At 46.6% G+C, this 24,226-nt stretch overlaps 1 protein-coding gene across 1 annotated transcript; it reads left to right on the forward strand.

Annotated features, from left to right (window-relative positions):
* Nucleotides 1–650: 650 nt before the first annotated feature.
* LOC106595074 (transmembrane protein 255B) lies at nucleotides 651–23,114 on the forward strand. Its single transcript, XM_082963309.1, has 9 exons — nucleotides 651–717; nucleotides 1,747–1,889; nucleotides 2,925–2,987; nucleotides 11,651–11,740; nucleotides 17,003–17,083; nucleotides 20,664–20,749; nucleotides 21,253–21,412; nucleotides 21,580–21,726; nucleotides 22,869–23,114. Exons 1-9 carry the CDS (start codon nucleotides 651–653, stop codon nucleotides 23,112–23,114), a joined length of 1,083 nt encoding a protein of 360 aa, XP_082819435.1.
* Nucleotides 23,115–24,226: the final 1,112 nt, after the last annotated feature.

The raw sequence follows: 24,226 nt of genomic DNA on the forward strand, positions 1-24,226 counted from the left end.
GTCGGGTTCCTAAAGTTGGCAGAGAGAGGATCTTCTAACTAACCTAACCGTCAGACGGTGTTGGGTGACGAAAACATTACTGAGTAAACTTGGGAGACGTATTTTATTAAACGTGATTCGACACTTCTTCATTGGAGTTATTATTGAACTCCATCCGCCCGTCCCGCGAGACAGGTGATGTGACGGATTCCTAGTTTTGCGTGAAGAGGAGACCATCACCTGGCAGGGCGCGCTGGGAGGAAGGACGCTGTAAAACAGAGGTGAAGACCGTCACCTGGCAGGGCGCGCTGGGAGGAAGGACGCTGTAAAACAGAGGTGAAGACCGTCACCTGGCAGGGCGTGCTGGGAGGAAGGACGCTGTAAAACAGAGGTGAAGACCGTCACCTGGCAGGGCGCGCTGGGAGGAAGGACGCTGTAAAACAGAGGTGAAGACCGTCACCTGGCAGGGCGCGCTGGGAGGAAGGACGCTGTAAAACAGAGGTGAAGACCGTCACCTGGCAGGGCGCGCTGGGAGGAAGGACGCGGCGAAGAGGAGTGTGTCGTCCATTCGCATGTGGATTTCTGCTGTATAGGCTACCCCATAACCAACTTTAGATAGGCTACTAGGCTGTTTGTTATTCTAGTACCCTAAAGACTTTAGTAACGGCACAATGCAGCAGCCAACGGCACAACAACAACAACCACCACAAACAACAACAGATGTCCTGGACCCCACAGGTAAAGTCCTGATTCAATTACCCAATGTTTCTGACCACAGCATCTGCCTTATTTCATGTATATAATGAATTGATCCAGTAATGCTGACACCCACAGCTTATAGCCTCCAATAGATGATAAAGTATTTAACTTGCTCTGCATCATCAGCAGAAAGTTTACAGCAGGGAGAATTGCACACAGTGTGAAATGGAAAGTGCAGTTAGTGATACTGTCTGTCTGTCTGTCTGTCTGTCTGTCTGTCTGTCTGTCTGTCTGTCTGTCTGTCTGTCTGTCTGTCTGTCTGTCTGGATGGCTATGTGTTGTTGTTACTGTCTGTCTGTCTGGATGGCTATGTGTTGTTGTTACTGTCTGTCTGTCTGGATGGCTATGTGTTGTTGTTACTGTCTGTCTGTCTGGATGGCTATGTGTTGTTGTTACTGTCTGTCTGTCTGGATGGCTATGTGTTGTTGTTACTGTCTGTCTGTCTGGATGGCTATGTGTTGTTGTTACTGTCTGTCTGTCTGGATGGCTATGTGTTGTTGTTACTGTCTGTCTGTCTGTCTGTCTGTCTGTCTGTCTGTCTGTCTGTCTGTCTGTCTGTCTGTCTGTCTGTCTGTGTCTGTCTGTCTGGGTGGCGGTCTGTCTGTCTGTCTGGATGACTGTCTGTCTGTCTGTCTGGATGACTGTCTGTCTGGATGGCTATGTGTTGTTGTTGCTGTCTTCTCCTGAGTCAAACCTAGTTAGTTTGTTTGAGCTTTTCTGTCTCTAATGTCTGACTCTATGCGGACAAGAAAGTTGAGTCTATTGACAAATTCAGTGTGTGGTGTGTTTGTCTACATCATAAGCATGGAGTTGATTATGGTATTTTTCATCATCTCCCTTTCTCTTCTCTCTCTCTCTCTCTCTCTCTCTCTCTCTCTCTCTCTCTCTCTCTGTCTCTCTCCATCTCTCACGCTCTCTTTCTCTCTCTCTCTCTCTCTCTCTCCCTCGCTCTCTGTCTGTCTCGCGGTCCGTCTCCCTCTCTCTCTCCCCTCCCTCCCCTCTCTCCAGCTCAGTATATGAAGCGCCGGAGGACAGCGTTATGGGTGACCATCTCCCTGTTGTCTCTGTCTGTGGTGGTTCTAGTGGTGGGACTGGTCTCTGCCACCCGTACCGGGAACGTGGCTGTCGCTGGATACTACCCTGGCATCACTGTGAGTCACTGGCAGCATCCCAAACTGTACCCTATTCCCTATGCAGGGCCCACTCTTGTCAAAAGAAGTGCACTGCAAAGGTAATAGGGTGCCATTTAGGACGTTACCACAGTTATCACCATAACAACTGACTGAACTCTCTCCTCTTGCACCATAGTTATCACCATAACAACAGACTGAACTCTCTCCTCTAGCACCACAGTTATCACCATAACAACAGACTGAACTCTCTCCTCTAGCACCACAGTTATCACCATAACAACTGACTGAACTCTCTCCTCTTGCACCACAGTTATCACCATAACAACAGACTGAACTCTCTCCTCTAGCACCATAGTTATCACCATAACAACAGACTGAACTCTCTCCTCTAGCACCATAGTTATCACCATAACAACAGACTGAACTATCTCCTCTAGCACCACAGTTATCACCATAACAACAGACTGAACTCGCTCCTCTAGCACCACAGTTATCACCATAACAACAGACTGAACTCTCTCCTCTAGCACCATAGTTATCACCATAACAACAGACTGAACTCTCTCCTCTAGCACCACAGTTATCACCATAACAACTGACTGAACTCTCTCCTCTAGCACCACAGTTATCACCATAACAACTGACTGAACTCTCTCCTCTAGCACCACAGTTATCACCATAACAACAGACTGAACTCTCTCCTCTAGCACCATAGTTATCACCATAACAACAGACTGAACTCTCTCCTCTAGCACCACAGTTATCACCATAACAACTGACTGAACTCTCTCCTCTAGCACCACAGTTATCACCATAACAACAGACTGAACTCTCTCCTCTAGCACCAGAGTTATCACCATAACAACAGACTGAACTCTCTCCTCTAGCACCACAGTTATCACCATAACAACTGACTGAACTCTCTCCTCTAGCACCACAGTTATCACCACAACAACTGACTGAACTCTCTCCTCGAGTGGAAAGTCAATAATCTTTGTAAATAAAGTGTAACCCGTTCTAAACCTCTTCCCCTCTTTCTCTCTCTTTCTCCAGCTGAGTTTCGGAGCGTTCTTGGGGATCGTTGGAATTAATTTGCTAGAGAATCGAAGACCCATGGTGAGTCTTTACCCCTAACCCCTAACCCTAACCTGACGTTAACCCTTACCCCTAACCCTAACCTGACGTTAACCCTTACCCCTAACCCTAACCTGATGTTAACCCTTACCCCTAAAACTTACCCTTAACCCTAAACTGACGTTAACCCTTAACCCTAACCCCTTACCCCTAACCCTTAACCCTAACCTGACGTTAACCCTAACCCTTACCCCTAACCTGACATTAACCCTTAACCCTAACCCCTAATCCCTTACCCCTAACCTGACATTAACCATTAACCCTAACCCCAACCCCTAATCCCTTACCCCTAACCCCTAACCTCTAACCCTTACCCCTAACCTCTAACATTTTTTTACATTTACATTTTAGTCATTTAGCAGACGCTCTTATCCAGAGCGACTTACAAATTGGTGCATTCACCTTATAATATCCAGTGGAACAACCACTTTACAATAGTGCATCTAAATCTTTTAAGGGGGGGGTTAGAAGGATTACTTTATCCTATCCCAGGTATTCCTTGAAGAGGTGGGGTTTCAGGTGTCTCCGGAAGGTGGTGATTGACTCCGCTGTCCTGGCGTCGTGAGGGAGCTTGTTCCACCATTGGGGTGCCAGAGCAGCGAACAGTTTTGACTGGGCTGAGCGGGAACTGTGCTTCCTCAGAGGTAGGGAGGCGAGCAGGCCAGAGGTGGATGAACGGAGTGCCCTTGTTTGGGTGTAGGGCCTGATCAGAGCCTGAAGGTACGGAGGTGCCGTTCCCCTCACAGCTCCGTAGGCAAGCACCATGGTCTTGTAGCGGATGCAAGCTTCGACTGGAAGCCAGTGGAGAGAGCGGAGGAGCGGGGTGACGTGAGAGAACTTGGGAAGGTTGAACACCAGACGGGCTGCGGCGTTCTGGATGAGTTGTAGGGGTTTAATGGCACAGGCAGGGAGCCCAGCCAACAGCGAGTTGCAGTAATCCAGACGGGAGATGACAAGTGCCTGGATTAGGACCTGCGCCGCTTCCTGTGTGAGGCAGGGTCGTACTCTGCGAATGTTGTAGAGCATGAACCTACAGGATCGGGTCACCGCCTTGATGTTGGTGGAGAACGACAGGGTGTTGTCCAGGGTCACGCCAAGGCTCTTAGCACTCTGGGAGGAGGACACAAGGGAGTTGTCAACCGTGATGGCGAGATCATGGAACGGGCAGTCCTTCCCCGGGAGGAAGAGCAGCTCCGTCTTGCCGAGGTTCAGCTTGAGGTGGTGATCCGTCATCCACACTGATATGTCTGCCAGACATGCAGAGATGCGATTCGCCACCTGGTTGTCAGAAGGGGGAAAGGAGAAGATTAATTGTGTGTCATCTGCATAGCAATGATATGAGAGACCATGTGAGGATATGACAGAGCCAAGTGACTTGGTGTATAGCGAGAATAGGAGTGGGCCAAGAACAGAGCCCTGGGGGACACCAGCGGTGAGAGCACGTGGTGCGGAGACAGATTCTCGCCACGCCACCTGGTAGGAGCGACCTGTCAGGTAGGACGCAATCCAAGCGTGCGTGGTGCCGGAGATGCCCAGCTCGGAGAGGGTGGAGAGGAGGATCTGATGGTTCACGGTATCAAAGGCAGCAGATAGGTCTAGAAGGATGAGAGCAGAGGAGAGAGAGTTAGCTTTAGCAGTGCGGAGAGCCTCCGTGACACAGAGAAGAGCAGTCTCAGTTGAATGCCCAGTCTTGAAACCTGACTGATTAGGATCAAGAAGGTCATTCTGAGAGAGATAGCAAGAGAGCTGGCCAAGGACGGCACGCTCAAGAGTTTTGGAGAGAAAGGAAAGAAGGGATACTGGTCTGTAGTTGTTGACATCGGAGGGATCGAGTGTAGGTTTTTTCAGAAGGGGTGCAACTCTCGCTCTCTTGAAGACGGAAGGGACGTAGCCAGCGGTCAAGGATGCGTTGATGAGCGAGGTGAGGTAGGGGAGAAGGTCTCCGGAAATGGTCTGGAGAAGAGAGGAGGGGATAGGGTCAAGTGGGCAGGTTGTTGGGCGGCCGGCCGTCACAAGACGCGAGATTTCATCTGGAGAGAGAGGGGAGAAAGAGGTCAAAGCACAGGGTAGGGCAGTGTGAGCAGGACCAGCGGTGTCGTTTGACTTAGCAAACGAGGATCGGATGTCGTCAACCTTCTTTTCAAAATGGTTGACGAAGTCATCCGCAGAGAGGGAGGAGGGGGGGGGGAGGGGGAGGAGGATTCAGGAGGGAGGAGAAGGTAGCAAAGAGCTTCCTAGGGTTAGAGGCAGATGCTTGGAATTTAGAGTGGTAGAAAGTGGCTTTAGCAGCAGAGACAGAAGAGGAAAATGTAGAGAGGAGGGAGTGAAAGGATGCCAGGTCCGCAGGGAGGCGAGTTTTCCTCCATTTCCGCTCGGCTGCCCGGAGCCCTGTTCTGTTCTAACCCCTAACCCTTACCCCTAACCCTAACCTCTAACCCTTACCCCTAACCTAACCTCTAACCCCTAACCCTTGCTCCTAACCCTAACTTCTAACCAGGTAACCCTTACCCCTAACCCGTAACTCTTACCCCTTACCCTAACCTCTAACCCGTAACCCTTACTCCTAATCCCTAACCCTAAACTCTAAGCCTTACCCCTAACCCTAACCTCTAACCCCTAAACCGTAACCCTTACCCCTATCCCCTAACCTCTAACCCTTACCCCTAACCTCTACCCCCTAACCTCTAACCCGTCACCCTTACCTCTAACCCCTAACCCGTAACCCGCCCTTACCCCTAACTCTAACCTCTAACCCTTACCCCTAACCTCTAACCCTAACCTCTAACCCCTAACCCGTAACCCGTAACCCTTACCCCTAACCTCTAACCTCTAACCTCTAACCCTAACCTCTAACCCGTAACCCTTACCCCTAACCTCTAACCCCTAACCCTAACCTCTAACCTCTAACCTCTAACCCTTACCCCTAACCCTAACCTCTAACCCTAACCTCTAACCCCTAACCCTTTACTCTAACTCTATTCCCATGTCTACCACTTTGGCATTTGTAAACATGAAGGCACAGAACAGTAGGTAACAATATGGTGATGTCATTACCTTGCCTTCCTATTGATGGGACATCAAATCAACAATACACAGGTTATGTTACCAACATCATGAGTTTAGAAAAGAGTTTATAGCAGAGGGCCATTTCTGAGCCATCGGCAAATTAGATTAGTGTTCTACTGTAATGTTCCCGGTCAATGCACATGATTGGACGTGTGGTCAGGGAAGTGAATGTGATTGGCTTAGAGCTTGGGTGAGAACACAGGAAATTGTGTTAGTATTGGATGAAGCATTATGATGACAGGAACCTCTCCAAAAGGAACAAAGTGTGCCATGGAGGTACCGCTCGGCCCCCTGGGTATCAGTGACTGTACCTGGATCTTTCTAGGTTAGTCACTTATTTAACAGGTCTGTCTGGTGTCATGTATCTGGTTGGCTCACCATGTCTTCCTCTACAACTCACTGTATACCGGATCCATTGTAGGTTACAGAGGAACTGTATACTGGATCCATTGTAGGTTATAGAGGAACTGTATACTGGATCCATTGTAGGTTATAGAGGACCTGTATACTGGATCCATTGTAGGTTACAGAGGAACAGTATACTGGATCCATTGTAGGTTACAGAGGAACAGTATACTGGATCCATTGTAGGTTATAGAGGAACAGTATACTGGATCCATTGTAGGTTATAGAGGACCTGTATACTGGATCCATTGTAGGTTATAGAGGAACTGTATACTGGATCCATTGTAGGTTACAGAGGAACAGTATACTGGATCCATTGTAGGTTACAGAGGAACTGTATACTGGATCCATTGTAGGTTACAGAGGAATAGTATACTGGATCCATTGTAGGTTATAGAGGAACTGTATACTGGATCCATTGTAGGTTACAGAGGAACAGTATACTGGATCCATTGTAGGTTATAGAGGACCTGTATACTGGATCCATTGTAGGTTATAGAGGAACTGTATACTGGATCCATTGTAGGTTACAGAGGACCTGTATACTGGATCCATTGTAGGTTACAGAGGAACTGTATACTGGATCCATTGTAGGTTACAGAGGAACAGTATACTGGATCCATTGTAGGTTATAGAGGAACTGTATACTGGCTCCATTGTAGGTTACAGAGGAACAGTATACTGGATCCATTGTAGGTTATAGAGGACCTGTATACTGGATCCATTGTAGGTTATAGAGTAACAGTATACTGGATCCATTGTAGGTTATAGAGGACCTGTATACTGGATCCATTGTAGGTTACAGAGGTACTGTATACTGGATCCATTGTAGGTTACAGAGGACCTGTATACTGGATCCATTGTAGGTTACAGAGGAACTGTATACTGGATCCATTGTAGGTTACAGAGGAACTGTATACTGGATCCATTGTAGGTTACAGAGGACCTGTATACTGGATCCATTGTAGGTTACAGAGGAACTGTATACTGGATCCATTGTAGGTTACAGAGGAACTGTATACTGGATCCATTGTAGGTTACAGAGGAACTGTATACTGGATCCATTGTAGGTTACACAGGAACTGTATACTGGATCCATTGTAGGTTATAGAGGAACAGTATACTGGATCCATTGTAGGTTATAGAGGACCTGTATACTGGATCCATTGTAGGTTATAGAGGAACTGTATACTGGATCCATTGTAGGTTACAGAGGATCTGTATACTGGATCCATTGTAGGTTACAGAGGAACTGTATACTGGATCCATTGTAGGTTACAGAGGAATAGTATACTGGATCCATTGTAGGTTATAGAGGAACTGTATACTGGATCCATTGTAGGTTACAGAGGAACAGTATACTGGATCCATTGTAGGTTATAGAGGACCTGTATACTGGATCCATTGTAGGTTATAGAGGAACTGTATACTGGATCCATTGTAGGTTACAGAGGACCTGTATACTGGATCCATTGTAGGTTACAGAGGAACTGTATACTGGATCCATTGTAGGTTACAGAGGAACAGTATACTGGATCCATTGTAGGTTACAGAGGAACTGTATACTGGCTCCATTGTAGGTTACAGAGGAACAGTATACTGGATCCATTGTAGGTTATAGAGGAACTGTATACTGGATCCTTTGTAGGTTACAGAGGAACTGTATACTGGATCCATTGTAGGTTACAGAGGACCTGTATACTGGATCCATTGTAGGTTACAGAGGAACTGTATACTGGATCCATTGTAGGTTACAGAGGAACTGTATACTGGATCCATTGTAGGTTACAGAGGACCTGTATACTGGATCCATTGTAGGTTACAGAGGAACTGTATACTGGATCCATTGTAGGTTACAGAGGAACTGTATACTGGATCCATTGTAGGTTACAGAGGAACTGTATACTGGATCCATTGTAGGTTACACAGGAACTGTATACTGGATCCATTGTAGGTTACAGAGGAACTGTATACTGGATCCATTGTAGGTTACACAGGAACTGTATACTGGATCCATTGTAGGTTACAGAGGAACTGTATACTGGATCCATTGTAGGTTACACAGGAACTGTATACTGGATCCATTGTAGGTTACAGAGGAACTGTATACTGGATCCATTGTAGGTTACAGAGGAACTGTATACTGGATCCATTGTAGGTTACACAGGAACTGTATACTGGATCCATTGTAGGTTACACAGGAACTGTATACTGGATCCATTGTAGGTTACAGAGGAACTGTATACTGGATCCATTGTAGGTTACACAGGAACTGTATACTGGATCCATTGTAGGTTACAGAGGAACAGTATACTGGATCCAAAGCTACCTTTTCTTTTCACTGGTGACTGTCAGCAGGTGTAGAGGCCAGCTTGACATTACTTCAGAATACATACTACTGGGCTTACAGTTGCTCTGCACAAGAGGTGCCACTGTGCCAACCCCTCACACACCCTCAACTTTCACTCCTCCCCCTGCCTCCCCAGCATGGCTCCCTGTCCCCAGCTTCCAGCCTTAAAATGTAATGACAACGTAGCTGCTGGATGGTACACCCACTGAGCTGCAGTGTCCTTAACTAAGAATCTCTCTCTCTCTCTCTCTCTCTCTCTCTCACACCTCTATGTTAGTATCAGTAGTAAAGTGATAGCAGGCTGGGATGATCATGTTGGCTCATTAAAGAGCAACAAGCCGTATCACCCTGCAGCTTCAACACCACAGACCAGAGTCAGGTGACACTGTGTCACTTCCTGGAACTCAGAGACCTGTGACATCTAACTTCTAACTGAAAGGAAGTGCCTGTTTGGAGGGTTGTGATTGAACTCTACTCTGTTACCTGAACAAGAACAACTGAAGGCTTCAAAGTTTTTTTGTCCTGAATGAGTTTCAATAGAACTGGTTGTTGGTGTTGTCAGGCCTGGATCATCTTTCACTAGGGGAAGTATAGAGGTCTGTTTCAGAGACTGTAGTCCTCCTGGTAGTTTGAGGGTGTATTTCATACTGTGTGTGTGTAGTCCTCCGGGTAACCTTGTGGCCCGGGCGGTGGCCAGTTAAGGGGCCGTATTTTACCCAGAGGGTTGTGGTGTGTCCAGCAGCTGATAATCATGGTGGCCGTCTCTGGCCGTTGATTACTGTCCGCTCCACAGTGGTCCTCTCCACCTTCAGATGGTCATTAGGAGCTGTTACCTAACATTGTAGATCCTCTCTCTCTCTTTATCTCTCGTTGTATCTCTCTCTCTCTATCTTTCGTTGTATCTCTCTCTCTCTCTATCTTTCATTGTATCTCATTCTCTCTGTCTCTCTCTCTTTATCTATCGTTGTATCTCTCTCTCTCTTTATATCTCATTCTCTCTCTCTCTTTACCTGTCGTTGTATCTCATTCTCTCTCATGCTCTCTCTCTCTATCTTTGTCTCCTTCGTTCATCTGCCCCGCTTTCTCTGTCTTTATCTCTCTCTGTTTCTCTTTGTTTCTCTCTCTCTGTCTCGACAGTGTGTGAGGGAGTGGGTTTTTACGAGCTGGCAGCTGGTGCTTAGGTAAAATGAACTAATGCTGTTGTCAGGGCCCATTGTCGTCTACTGCTACACACTGTTCTGTGCCGGGCAGGGACCTCTCCTTCTGCAGCCCATAAAACAGCAGTCATTTAAACTGCTAATGAACTACACTGGAACGAGGAGAGGAGAGGAGAGGAGAGGAGAGGAGAGATGGAGAATAGAGGCAGAGAGAGAAGGGAGTAGAGGAGAGGAAAGAAGGGGAGAAGAGAGGAGAGAAGGGATAAGAAAGGAGAGGAGGAGAGATGGGAGAGGAGAGGAAGAGAGACGTGTTAAAAGAGGAGAGGAGATGTGTTAGAAGAGGAGGAGAGATGGGATAAGAGAGGTGATGAGAGGAGTAGAGGACTTTGTGTGTATTGAGGCTTCTGTTAGGATTCAGATTTTCACCTTGTGTAAAAAGAGAGTGTTGAGGAACATATGTATCTCCATTGATTGAGCCTGTCACGGCAGGGAGGGATGAAAGCTGGGCCAGGGCAGGAAGGAGGTACAGGAAAAGCATACGGCCACCAGCCCAGCACCAGTCTGCTAGGAGGGATTGGGAAGGCAGTAAAAACGCTTTACAATATCAACTTTATGAACACCCATCTGTGATCGGGCGGCTGGGTCTGCTGGGGTTGGATGGGCAGTGTGTGTGTGTGTGTGTGTGTGTGTGTGTGTGTGTGTGTGTGTGTGGTGTGTGTGTGTGTGTGTGTGTGTGTGTGTGTGTGTGTGTGTGTGTGTGTGTGTGTGTGTGTGTGTGTGTGTGTGTGTGTGTGTGTGTGTGTGTGTGTGTGTGTGTGTAAAAAACGTGCTCACACACACACACTCCATCATGGTGACTCAGTGAGTTGAAGAATTAAAATGAGCAACATCAAATGAGCGACATTCACCAGTCATGTTCCCCAGAACAGGCCTTGATTAGAAACCCCACATCTACAACTGACTGGGTTTATAACGTTCATGGTTTTCTCTCTGTCACTGTAATGATGCTGTATTGATTTAACTGACTTCAGGATGGGTCTCCATAGGATGTGTATGTTTGTCAGAGTATGTGAGTTTGTGAAAATGTGTGTGTGAAGAGATTGTGAAAAGGTGTGTGTGTGTGAAGAGATTGTGAAAAGGTGTGTGTGTGTGTGTGTGTGTGTGTGTGTGCGTGCCTGGATGAGTATGTGACGTGTGTGTGAGAGGCAGTTTGTGTTAAAGTGTGTGTGTTGGTGAATCAGATTGGGGGAATGAGATTGACCTTCCCTGTGTAGAAGGGTCGTCCCTTTGGCCCTCTCTGATTGGAGGACACTAAACTACCCATAAAGTACCTCTGCCTGACGAGGCAGGAAGCAGAGAGCTGTACATTTCCTTTAGTACCCCAGTCCTCATCCAGACAACACAATCATCTGAGGCAAGGGCACTTATGCAATACTGGGACACTGGCTGTGTTTGTGTGTCGGGGTGTGTGATGCACATTACACTTGCTAATTCTACTTCTCTCCCTCTCTCCCTCTCCTTAACCTCCTCGCTTCCCCTTATTACCTCCCTCTCCTTCCTCTCTCTCTCCCTCTTCTCCTCTCCCTCTCCTTACCTCCCTCTCTCCTCCTCTCCCCCTTACCTCCCTCTCCCTCTCCCCTCCTTACCTCCCTCTCTTCCTCCTGCAGCTCATGGCAGCCATCATCTTCATCAGTATGGGAGTCATCGCTTCCTTCTTCTGTGCCATCGTGGACGGAATCATCGCGGCTGAGTTCATAGTCAGTACACACACACACACACACACACACTGCTCAGGCTGACTCCGGTAATGAAACCGTGGCCAACTGTCCCTGTCACCGCTCTGTCGTTACTCACGTGGCAACAGTCAAATCAGACCAATCTATCTCAGCACTCGCCCTGCCCGGCATTGTGGGTGCTCTGGTCTGACATCCCATAATAACACTAACATCCCCTCACTTTGAGACAAGACAAGCTACAGAATGCTAGGTTGCCTCCCAAACAGCCCCTTTTTCCCTAGGTAGTGCAGTACTTTTAACACAGCCTTAAAGTGGAACTGACAGTGTTTTAACTACTTTGCAGATATGAAACAAACAGACACTCATATTATCAGTCAAAAATATTAAATTCCCCGTTTATGCTACAAAACCAACTTTATAAGAGGTTTTAATAAGAGGTTCTATGTGACTCAACATTCCATGACGTACACTAAGGCATTGTTGGCAGAATAGATGGATGTAGTTCAATGCATGATTCATATAATTCACCAATACATTTTTGAATAGTCCAAAACATACTGCTATCAGGTTGTAAATCACAGCTGGGCTGGTACATTGTTTGCTGCCTCCATTCGCGATGCACTGTTTCAGTTTCAATGACTCAATATCTTTAACAAAAACGGACGAATGTAACTAAGGCTGGGAATGTCAATACAATCAAACTAACAAGGGCAATGATCACAAGTCAGTCATAACGTGGCTAATAGGCTAGCGTTTCTATTTATGTAGCAAGATAAAAACACAGAGCCTAACGTTAGCTAGCTAGCTGCTAGGAGGATGTCATGTCATTGGAGGAGTGACTGAATTTTTCCCTCGTATTGTTTCTCAGTGGCTACAGTTAGAGATGCTAAGTGTCATTTAGTTAGCTAGTAAGAACATGAACGACTGTTATCCAGGTATCATGTCTCTTGCGTTCGCAAATTCACCGGCTATCTCCTCCGATTTCAGAGCACTCTTGTCTGTGTGCCAGGGCACAGAATAACTGGTTCATTTACAAAAGCTCAACACCCGCTGAATATGACCGGTGTCAGTAAACGTAGGTAAAAAAAAAGTCATAGTTAGTCAAGAACACTCTGGATAACATGTAAACAGCCTAACCAGCTCTGCAGAAGGACGAGTAGGCTACAATTCCACACCATTTATCAGTGCAATTTTGATGGCCAACTAGCTGAAACAGTTTGAGAGGGTTTATCTAATGTTTCTTTGTTAGATTTTAGCTCATCTTGTTCAGGCTAGCATTAGTTGTTGATCTTGTTGTTGATGTGCATAACTGAGGGAGAGAGAGCCTACCTTTTCATGTTTGTTTGATCAATAGGACTGTAAAGTTCCCACATGTAAGAGCACTCCTGTGGTATCGACATATTTTCAGAAATCCATTTACAGTGCCTTCGGAAAGTATTCAGACACCTTGACATTTTTCACATTTTGTTAGGTTACAGCCTTATTCTATAATTGATGAGGGGGAAAAAATATATATAATCAATCTACACACTATACCCCATAATGTTTGCTAATTTATAAAAATAAAAAAACTGAAATTTCACATTTACATAAGTATTCAAACCATTAAGTCAGTATTTTGTTGAAGCACATTTGGCAGTGATTACAGCCTTGAGTCTTCCTGGGTATAACGCTACAAGCTTGGCACACCTGTATTTGGGGAGTTTCTCCCATTCTTCTCTGCAGATCCTCTCAAGCTCTGTCAGGTTGGATGGGAAGTGTTGCTGCACAGCTATTTACAGGTCTCTCCAGAGATGTTAGATCGGGTTCAAGTCCGGGCTCTGGCTGGGCCACTCAAGGACATTCAGAGACTTGTCCCAAAGCCACTGCTGCATTGTCTTGGCTGTGTGCTTAGGTTCGTTGTCCTGTTGGAAGGTGAACCTTCACCCCAGTCTGAGGTCCTGAGTGCTTTGGAGCAGGTTTTCATCAAGGATCTTTGCTTCGTTCATCTTTGCATTGATCCTGACTAATCTCCCAGTCCCTGCCGCTAAAAAACATCCCCACAGCATGATGCTGCCACCACCATGCTTCACCGTAGGGATGGTGCCAGGTTTCCTCCAAACGTGACGCTTGTCATTCAATCATCTTGGTTTCATCAGACCAGGGAATCTTGTTTCTCATGGTCTGAGAGTCTTTGGGTGCCTTTTGGCAAACATCAAGCGGGCTGTCATGTGCCTTCTAGTGAGGAGTGGCTTCTGTCTGGTAACTGTACCATAAAGACCTGATTGGTGGAGCGCTACAGAGATGGTTGTCCTTCTGGAAGGTTCTCCCATCTTCACAGAGGAACTTTAGAGCTCTGTCAGAGTGACCATTGGGTTCTTAGTCACCTCCCTGACCAAGACCCTTCTCCACCGATTGCTCAGTTTGGCCGGGGCGGCCAGCTCTAGGAAGAGTCTTGGTGTTTCCAAACTTCTTCCATTTAAGAATGATGGAGGCCACTGTGTTCTTGGGGACCTTCATTGCTGCAGACACTTTTTGGTACCCTTCCCCAGATCTGTGCCTCAACACAATCCTGTCTTGGAGCTCTACGAACAATTCCTTTGACCTCATGGCTTGGTTTTTGCTCTGACATGAACTGTCAACTGTGGGACCTTATATAGACAGGTGTGTGCCTTTCCAAATCATGTCCAATCAATTGAATTTACCACAGGTGGACTCCAATCAATTGTAGAAACATCTCAAGGATGATCAATGGAAACAGGATGCACCTGAGCTCAATTTCGAGTCTCACAGCAAAGGGTCTGAATACTTATGTAAAAAGAGCTTTAAAAATACATTTCATTGATTGATTAATTGATTTATGTAAACAAGCCATTTGCCACAAGGGCCGGCCAGGGCGTCCCGAGTGGCGCAATGGTCTAAGGCACTGCATCGCAGTGTGCCACTAGAGATTCTGGGTTCGAGTCCAGGCTCTGTCATAGCCGGCTGCGACTGGGAGACACATGGGGTGGCGCAAAATTGGCCCAGCGTCGTCCGGGTTCGGGGAGGGTTTGGCCGGCAGGGATGTCCTTGACCCATCGCGCACTAGCAACTCCTGTGGTGGGCCGGGCGCAGTGCACGCTGACACGGTCGCCAGGTGTACGGTGTTTCCTCCGACACATTGGTGCGGCTGGCTTCCGGGTTAAGTGGCCATTGTTTCAATAAGCAGTGAGGCTTGGTTGGGTTGTGTTTCGGAGGACGCACGGCTCTCGACCTTTGCCTCTCCCGAGTCCGTACGGTTGCAGCGATGAGACAAGGCTGTAACTACCAATTGGATCCCACGAAATTGGGGAGAAAAAAATAAAATAAAGGCCTGCCATCATTCACTATGAACTGGACTGTGTGTTTACAGGCAGTAGGACCTGCCATCATTCACTATGAACTGGACTGTGTGTTTACAGGCAGTTGGACCTGCCATCAGTTTCAACAGCGCCACTTTAGATCATTAGAACGCATTCGCAAAAAGCCACAAAATACACCTCCAGTCCCTTCAGAAAGTATTCAGACCCCTTGACATTTTCCACATTTTGTTACATTAATTACAGCCTTATTCTAAAATGTATTAAATAAAAACAAATCCTCAGCAATGTACACACAATACCCCATAATGACAAAGCGAAACATGTTTTTAGATTTTTTTTCTCAAATGTATTGAAAATAAAAAACATATCTTATTTACATCAGCCAGTGTCACAAATTGCTATACAGAAACCCAGCCTAAAACCCCAAACAGCAAGCAATGCAGGTGTAGAAGCACGGTGGCTAGGAAAAAATCCCTAGAAAGGCAGGAACCTTGGAAGAAACCTAGAGAGGAACCAGGCTATGAAGGGTGGCCAGTCCTCTTCTGGCTGTGCCGGGTGGAGATTATAACAGTACATAGCCAAGATGTTCAAACGTTCATAGATGACCAGCAGGGTCAAATAATAATAATCACAGTGGTTGTAGAGGGTGCAACAGGTCAGCACCTCAGGAGTAAATAACATTTGGTTTTTCATAGCTGATCATTCAGAGTTAGAGACAGCAGGTGCGGTAGAGAGAGAGTCGAAAAAAAGCAGGTCCGGGACAAGGTAGCACGTCCGGTGAACAGGTCAGGGTTCCATAGCCGCAGGCAGAGCAGTTGAAACTGGAGCAGCAGCACAACCAGGTGGACTGGGGACAGCAAGGAGTCATCAGGCCAGGTAGTCCTGAGGCATGGTCCTAGGGCTCAGGTCTGCCGAGAGAAGAGAGAAAAGAGAGAGAGTTAGAGGGAGCATACTTAAATTCACACAGGACACCAGATAAGACAGGAGAAATACTCCAGATATTTTTTTATTTTTTATTTCACCTTTATTTAACCAGGTAGGCTAGTTGAGAACAAGTTCTCATTTGCAACTGCGACCTGGCCAAGGTAAAGCATAGCAGTTAGACACATACAACACAGAGTTACACATGGAATGAACAAAACATACAGTCAATAATACAGAAGAAAAAAAGAAAAAAAGTCTATATACAGTGAGTGCAAATTAGGTAAAATAAGGGAATTAAAGAAATAAATAGGCCATGGTGGCAAAGTAATTACAGTATGGCAATTAAACACTGGAATGGTAGATGTGCAAAAGATGAATGTGCAAGAAGAGATACTGGGGTGCAAAAGGAGCAGAATAAATAAATAAATACAGTATGGGGATGAGGTAGATAGATAGATGGGCTGTATACAGATGGGCTGTGTACAGGTGCAGTGATCTGTGAGCTGCTCTGACAGCTGGTGCTTAAAGCTAGTGAGGGAGATGGGAATCTCCAGCTTCAGAGATTTTTGCAGTTCATTCTGCTCCTTTTGCACCCCAGTCATTGGCAGCAGAGAACTGGAAAGAAAGGCGACTAAATGAGGATATAACAGACTGATCCTAGCCCCCGACACAGAAACTAAAGGCCCACTGTAGTATGACTACTGTAGCTCTGATTGGCTATAGTGCATCGACCAGTCTGCGTAGACTCCGGTCCTTTATTAGGTTTTATTTACTGCAGTGTCTATTAATTGTCCAAACGCACAGCCATTTTCCCACTATATATTGCTATAGAATTTTCACATATGCCTTACTCTACGTAATTCCCAAACATTCCAAGAATTTATGAAAACGTCAAAATAACCATATCTAATGGCTCGCTTGTCAGAAAATGATTCATGTTCTTCCCGGGGCTGTATATATGAACACATTTTAATAAGATTTCTTGTTGTTAAAATGCTGTCAGTTTCAACTTGAATCTCCTCTCTGTTTCCTCTCTCAGGACAGGAGGCCACTGCTGGAGGACAGGTGTGAGTTCTACGCCAGTGGATCAGGGTACGCCTACGACAACTATTATACTGAGGTGAATCAGAGCACACACACACACCCACCACACACACACACACCCCCACCACACACACCTCTTCCACACACACACACACACCTCCACCCCCCACCACGCACACACATCCTTCCTAAGTATACTGTGTGTGAAAATGGTTGAATGACTTGCTTATGGCTTTCAGAATTCATTAAAGCTAGATGAAGTCTTTACAGAGTTAGTAAAAGTCGTGGGGGCGGATCTTTCCCTTCCCACTCAGTACAGCGGGTTCAGTGTTACAATGGAGATTGAGCCTGTGTCTGAAATAACACCCTATTCCGTTAATAGTGGAGGGGGGGACGTAGATCTATCTTTAGAGTCTGAGATAATACATAGTTAGGGGTTATGGGGGGGGGGTAGATCTAGCTTTAGAGTCTGAGATAATACATAGTTAGGGGTTATGGGGCTAGATCTAGCTTTAGAATCTGAGATAATACATACTTGGGGTAGATCTAGCTTTAGAGTCTGAGATAATACATAGTTAGGGGTTATGGGGGGGTAGATCTAGCTTTATAGTCTGAGATAATACATAGTTGTGGGGGGTGTCATGACGTTGCCCTCTTTGGGTACAGCGAGCACAATCTCCCTCTCTATAGCCCTTTCACCAGGCTCTGTAAGAGAGGTCGTAAATTCCTGGAGGAGATCCTCTCCTCATGGCCACAGTATATAGAGAGAGTGAGTTTCATAGAGAGAACAAAGGAATTTCTTCCACCTCACAGAACTGGAGAACCGAACGACATTTATGTTCTGGAGAAGGTATAAAAGATCGGTGAAGAATCCAGCTACGAACTGGTTCGTTTGGTACAATTTTGTGAAACTCATGAGAGACAATACCGCCACATTACCATAACCATGTTTATAGAAGAGACTTACATCTAATGGTTGTATAAAATGAATGAATAAGGATGAAGCTATTTGTGAGATGATGGGATGCTATGTAATGATGTTAATGTGAGAGAATTGTATTTCTGTTTAAAGTTTCACTAAGTCATTGGCACACCCCCAGGGGCACAGACAGGACCTGGCGTCATGAGACAGCCTTTTTCTATGTCCTGAATAAAACCCCCACCTAGGTTTTCTATCACCAGACCAGCTTACCTCGATAACGAGAGGGCCAAGGTTTGAGAGGTGACCAGCTTACCTCGATAACGAGAGGGCCAAGGTTTGAGTGGAGACCAAGCTTACCTCGATTACGAGATGGCTAAAGGTTGCAGACCATGTATTTCTCTTGCTGAACTTTTAACCATACCACGTGGTTAAACTCTTAGACTATCGATACCGACAGAATAATAACAAGTCTTTGATATTAAATACTAGTCTGCAGCTAGGAATTCGGTATCATTGAACGCGAAGACCGACAACTGCCGAAACACCTATTCTATAACGATATGAATGAATGTCACTCTGAACTATCCATTCTAACCACGACAGAGAGAGAGAGAGGGCGGACAGACTCTCCACAGAAACAAACTTTTCAACAGAGATCCCGACGACACACTGAGCGTAAATATATATATTGATTGCAATTGTTCCCAAATGAGTGAGCGTTCATGTGCAAAGGGTTAGCATTTCAATTGTTATAATATTCAACTGTAGTGTCTCCTCAGCTGACCCCCCACTCCCCTTTTGTCTAACAAGCCGCCATGCCGGTTTAGCCCACTAGGGCACATTCTCCTATCATTTCCTTGTAACCATATCTACTGTTTGTTATGCATTTCTGTGAATTACCTAGTTAGTAAATAAATGATTTTAAGACAATTGATGTATGGATGACTCAGTGAAGACTGGGTTCGTGCAGATAACCAACAATTTACGACGTTTGGAATGAGACTAACGTGAGGTAAATAATAATTCATTAATTCGAAGACTAATTGATCAGATATTAAAATATCTGAAAGTTATATTAGGAAAATTATAACTTTGTAATGTGAATATTTTCCTTGGTGCCCCGACTACCTAGTTAATTACAGTTACATGATTAATCAGTTTAATCGCCTAATAATAATTACAGAGAGTTATTTGATAAATAAGTCTTCAGTTTTAATGATGCCAAAGACACGACAGGGGGTAGATCTAGCTTTAGAGTCTGAGATAATACATAGTTAGGGGTTATGGGGGGTAGATCTAGCTTTAGAATCTGAGATAATACATACTTGGGGTAGATCTAGCTTTAGAGTCTGAGATAATACATAGTTAGGGGTAATGGGGGGTAGATCTAGCTTTAGAGTCTGAGATAATACATAGTTAGGGGTTATGGGGGTAGATCTAGCTTTAGAGTCTGAGATAATACATAGGGGTTACGGGGGTAGATCTAGCTTTAGAGTCTGAGATAATACATAGTTAGGGGTTAGGGGGGTAGATCTAGCTTTAGAGTCTGAGATAATACATAGTTAGGGGTTATGGGGGTAGATCTAGCTTTAGAGTCTGAGATAATACATAGGGGTTATATCTAGCTTTAGAGTCTGAGATAATACATAGTTAGGGGTTAGGGGGGTAGATCTAGCTTTAGAGTCTGAGATAATACATAGTTAGGGGTTATATCTAGCTTTAGAGTCTGAGATAATACATAGTTAGGGGTTATGGGGGTAGATCTAGCTTTAGAGTCTGAGATAATACATAGTTAGGGGTTATGGGGGTAGATCTAGCTTTAGAGTCTGAGATAATACATAGTTAGGGGTTATGGGGGGGTAGATCTAGCTTTAGAGTCTGAGATAATACATAGTTAGGGGTTATGGGGGGTAGATCTAGCTTTAGAGTCTGAGATAATACATAGTTAGGGGTTATGGGGGGTAGATCTAGCTTTAGAGTCTGAGATAATACATAGGGGTTATGGGGGGGTAGATCTAGCTTTAGAGTCTGAGATAATACATAGTTAGGGGTTATGGGGGGGTAGATCTAGCTTTAGAGTCTGAGATAATACATAGTTAGGGGTTATGGGGGGTAGATCTAGCTTTAGAGTCTGAGATAATACATAGTTAGGGGTTATGGGGGGTAGATCTAGCTTTAGAGTCTGAGATAATACATAGGGGTTATGGGGGGTAGGTCTAGCTTTAGAGTCTGAGATAATACATGGTTATGGGGGGGTAGATCTAGCTTTAGAGTCTGAGATAATACATAGGGGTTATGGGGGGTAGATCTAGCTTTAGAGTCTGAGATAATACATAGTTAGGGGTTATGGGGGGTAGATCTAGCTTTAGAGTCTGAGATAATACATAGTTAGGGGTTATTGCCGTTTTACAGGTTACCTGCAGGTTGGCTGGATGGGGCTTTTCTTGGGCTCTCTGGCACCATCTACTGACAGTTACATATTATGTTATTTGCAGCCATAGCAATGTCTCTTTGTCGTCTGTGCCTGTCTGTGCTGTGTCTGTCTGTGCTGTGTCTGTCTGTGCTGTGTCTGTCTGTGCTGTGTCTGTCTGTCTGTGCTGTGTCTGTCTGTGCTGTGTCTGTCTGTGCTGTGTCTGTCTGTGCTGTGTCTGTCTGTGCCGTCTGTGCCGTCTGTGCCGTCTGTGCTGTCTGTCTCTTTGTCGTCTGTGCTGCCTGTCTGCCTGTCTGCCTGCAGGTGATGTGCAGCTCATTCAACAGTGAGTGTAAAGTGAGAATGAAGAGCAACACCTGCTACTGCTGTGACCTGTACAACTGTGAGAGGTAAGGAAAAACACCTGTGTGTGTGTGTGTGTGTGTGTGTGTGTTCATGTGTTTGCGTTCAAGCGCGGAGGTGTGTGTGTGACTGTCTGTTGTCTCCTCTCTCTCCTCCAGTCCAGACTACCATACCCAGTACTATGAGTTCACTCTGTCTCCTCTCTCTCCTCCAGTCCAGACTACCATACCCAGTACTATGAGTTCACTCTGTCTCCTCTCTCTCCTCCAGTCCAGACTACCATACCCAGTACTATGAGTTCACTCTGTCTCCTCTCTCTCCTCCAGTCCAGACTACCATACCCAGTACTATGAGTTCACTCTGTCTCCTCTCTCTCCTCCAGTCCAGACTACCATACCCAGTACTATGAGTTCACTCTGTCTCCTCTCTCTCCTCCAGTCCAGACTACCATACCCAGTACTATGAGTTCACTCTGTCTCCTCTCTCTCCTCCAGTCCAGACTACCATACCCAGTACTATGAGTTCACTCTGTCTCCTCTCTCTCCTCCAGTCCAGACTACCATACCCAGTACTATGAGTTCACGGGGGTGAGTAGCTGCTGGGATGTGGTCCATCTCCATCGTCTGCTGTGGGTCTGTGTGGTGCTCAACATAATGGGCCTGTTCCTGGGAATCATCACAGCTGCAATACTGGGGGCTTACAAGGACCTGGTGGGCACACACACACACACACACACACGTCTGTTAGGTAGCTATTTCATTTGTTATTGTGTACACTAACTATATTTATTCCTCTCCCTTCCCCCCTTCTCTCCCCTCCCTTCCCCCCTTCTCTCCCCTCCCTCCCCCCTTCCTCCTTCTGTCTCCCTCCATCTCAGGCTCCTGCTCCCCAGATGTCCCCCAGTCCTGCCCCACCTCCCCACATCATGTATAACCCCACCCAGCACGTGGTGACCTACGCTGGCTTCTGCCCCAACGGACAGGCCCTGCCTGCCTACCCCAACTACCCCGCTTTGCCCATGCAGGTTAGACCCCAACTACCCCACTCTGCCCCTGTAGGTTAGACCCCAACTACCCCACTCTGTCCCTGTAGGTTAGACCCCCAACTACCCCACTCTGTCCCTGTAGGTTAGACCCCCAACTACCCCACTCTGTCCCTGTAGGTTAGACCCCCAACTACCCCACTCTGCCCCTGTAGGTTAGACCCCCAACTACCCCACTCTGTCCCTGTAGGTTAGACCCCCAACTACCTCACTCTGTCCCTGTAGGTTAGACCCCAACTACCCCACTCTGCCCCTGCAGGTTAGACCCCAACTACCCCACTCTGCCCCTGCAGGTTAGACCCCAACTACCCCACTCTGCCCCTGCAGGTTAGACCCCAACTACCCCACTCTGCCCCTGCAGGTTAGACCCCAACTACCCCACTCTGCCCCTGTAGGTTAGACCCCAACTACCCCACTCTGCCCCTGCAGGTTAGACCCCAACTACCCCACTCTGCCCCTGCAGGTTAGACCCCAACTACCCCACTCTGCCCCTGCAGGTTAGACCCCAACTACCCCACTCTGCCCCTGCAGGTTAGACCCCAACTACCCCACTCTGCCCCTGTAGGTTAGACCCCAACTACCCCACTCTGCCCCTGCAGGTTAGACCCCAACTACCCCACTCTGCCCCTGCAGGTTAGACCCCAACTACCCCACTCTGCCCCTGCAGGTTAGACCCCAACTACCCCACTCTGCCCCTGTAGGTTAGACCCCAACTACCCCACTCTGTCCCTGTAGGTTAGACCCCAACTACCCCACTCTGCCCCTGCAGGTTAGACCCCAACTACCCCACTCTGCCCCTGCAGGTTAGACCCCCAACTACCCCACTCTGCCCCTGTAGGTTAGACCCAAACTACCCCACTCTGTCCCTGCAGGTTAGACCCCAACTACCCCACTCTGTCCCTGCAGGTTAGACCCCAACTACCCCACTCTGTCCCTGTAGGTTAGACCCCAACTACCCCAGTCTGCCCCTGTAGGTTAGACCCCAACTACCCCACTCTGCCCCTGCAGGTTAGACCCCCAACTACAATAGTATTTCCAAAGCTTCTCGTCATCCAGTGATATGAATGTCTCTTCTCTGTTGTCTCTCTCTTTGCTCCTCTTCTCCCTCTCCCCGTCTTTCTCAGCACCACAGCAGTTACCAGGCCCCCTCCACCCCCCAGCCCAGCCTGGAGATGACCCTAACCCCCTCCTCTCCATCAGAGGAGAGCCAGAGCCAGCCTTCCTCCCAGGCCCCCAGCCAGCCCACCTTCCAGACTGGCTCCCAGGACCCTGGTCAGGGTTACATGCTAACGCCCAACGCCCCTGCCCTCTACCCTGGCCCCGTCTACGGGCCCTCCGGCTTCGAGAAGCCCCCTCCTTATGCATGCTGAATGCCAACCTGACCTTTAGCCTTTGACCTTTAGGCCAGGGTAAGAGAGGCTTATGTCCAGAAACAACCCTTAGCCTCTGTCACCTGGTCAGCACAGACATGAAGGAATCAGCTAGGTGTGACAGCTTCCATATATCCTTTCAATCAATCAGATATGGCTTCCATATAACAAATATATCCTTCCAATCAATCACGTGGCTTCCATATAACAATATCCTTCCAATAATTGCTTCTTACACCCAGCTATGTGATTCATTTAGATCTGCACACAACAACGACGAGTTAGGGAATAAAAGGGACTAGGAGACATGGGGCTAGGAGACAAGGGACTAGGATAAGGGACTAGGAGACATGGGGCTAGGGGAAAAGGGACTAGGATACATTGGGCTAGGAGACAAGGGACTAGGATAAGGGACTAGGTCTTGTTTCTGGACTAGGCCAGAGAATGTAGCACACGCAGGGTTGGGTAGGTTTCTTTTAAAATGTACCTGCCCAAAATTGTAATTATTGGATTACTCAAACTCAGTAATGTAATCTGATTACTTTGACTGTTGCAATTAGATTAGAGGCATTTGAAGAAGACAAACTTGCATACTACCAATTGAACAACATTTATTGAGGATAAATCAATGGGAAGAGGTCCAGAAACAGCCCCTAGCCTCTCTCACCTGGTTAGCAGTCAGCACAGACCTGGAGGAACCAGCTGGTGTGATGGCTTCCATATACCCTTCCAATCAATCAGATATGGCTTCCATATACCCTTCCAATCCATCAGATATGGCTTCTATTTACCCTTCCAATCAATCAGATATGGCTTCTATTTACCCTTCCAATCAATCAGATATGGCTTCTATTTACCCTTCCAATCAATCAGATATGGCTTCTATATACCCTTCCAATCAATCAGATATGGCTTCTATATACCCTTCCAATCAATCAGATATGGCTTCTATATACCCTTCCAATCAATCAGATATGGCTTCTATATTCCCTTCCAATCAATCAGATATGGCTTCTATATACACCCTTCCAATCAATCAGATATGACTTCTATATACCCTTCCAATCAATCAGATATGGCTTCTATATACCCTTCCAATCAATCAGATATGG

This window comes from Salmo salar, chromosome 17, assembly GCF_965601325.2.
Source record: "Salmo salar chromosome 17, fSalSal1, whole genome shotgun sequence".
Lineage (NCBI taxonomy): Eukaryota > Metazoa > Chordata > Actinopteri > Salmoniformes > Salmonidae > Salmo > Salmo salar.

Coding starts and splice junctions, on each gene's coding strand:
- LOC106595074 (XM_082963309.1), top strand. CDS start 651: ATGCAGCAGCCAACGGCACAACAACAACAACCACCACAAACAACAACA. Junction 17,084..20,663: donor ACGACAACTATTATACTGAG/GTGAATCAGAGC, acceptor GTCTGCCTGCAG/GTGATGTGCAGCTCATTCAA. Junction 20,750..21,252: donor GACCTGTACAACTGTGAGAG/GTAAGGAAAAAC, acceptor TCTCTCCTCCAG/TCCAGACTACCATACCCAGT.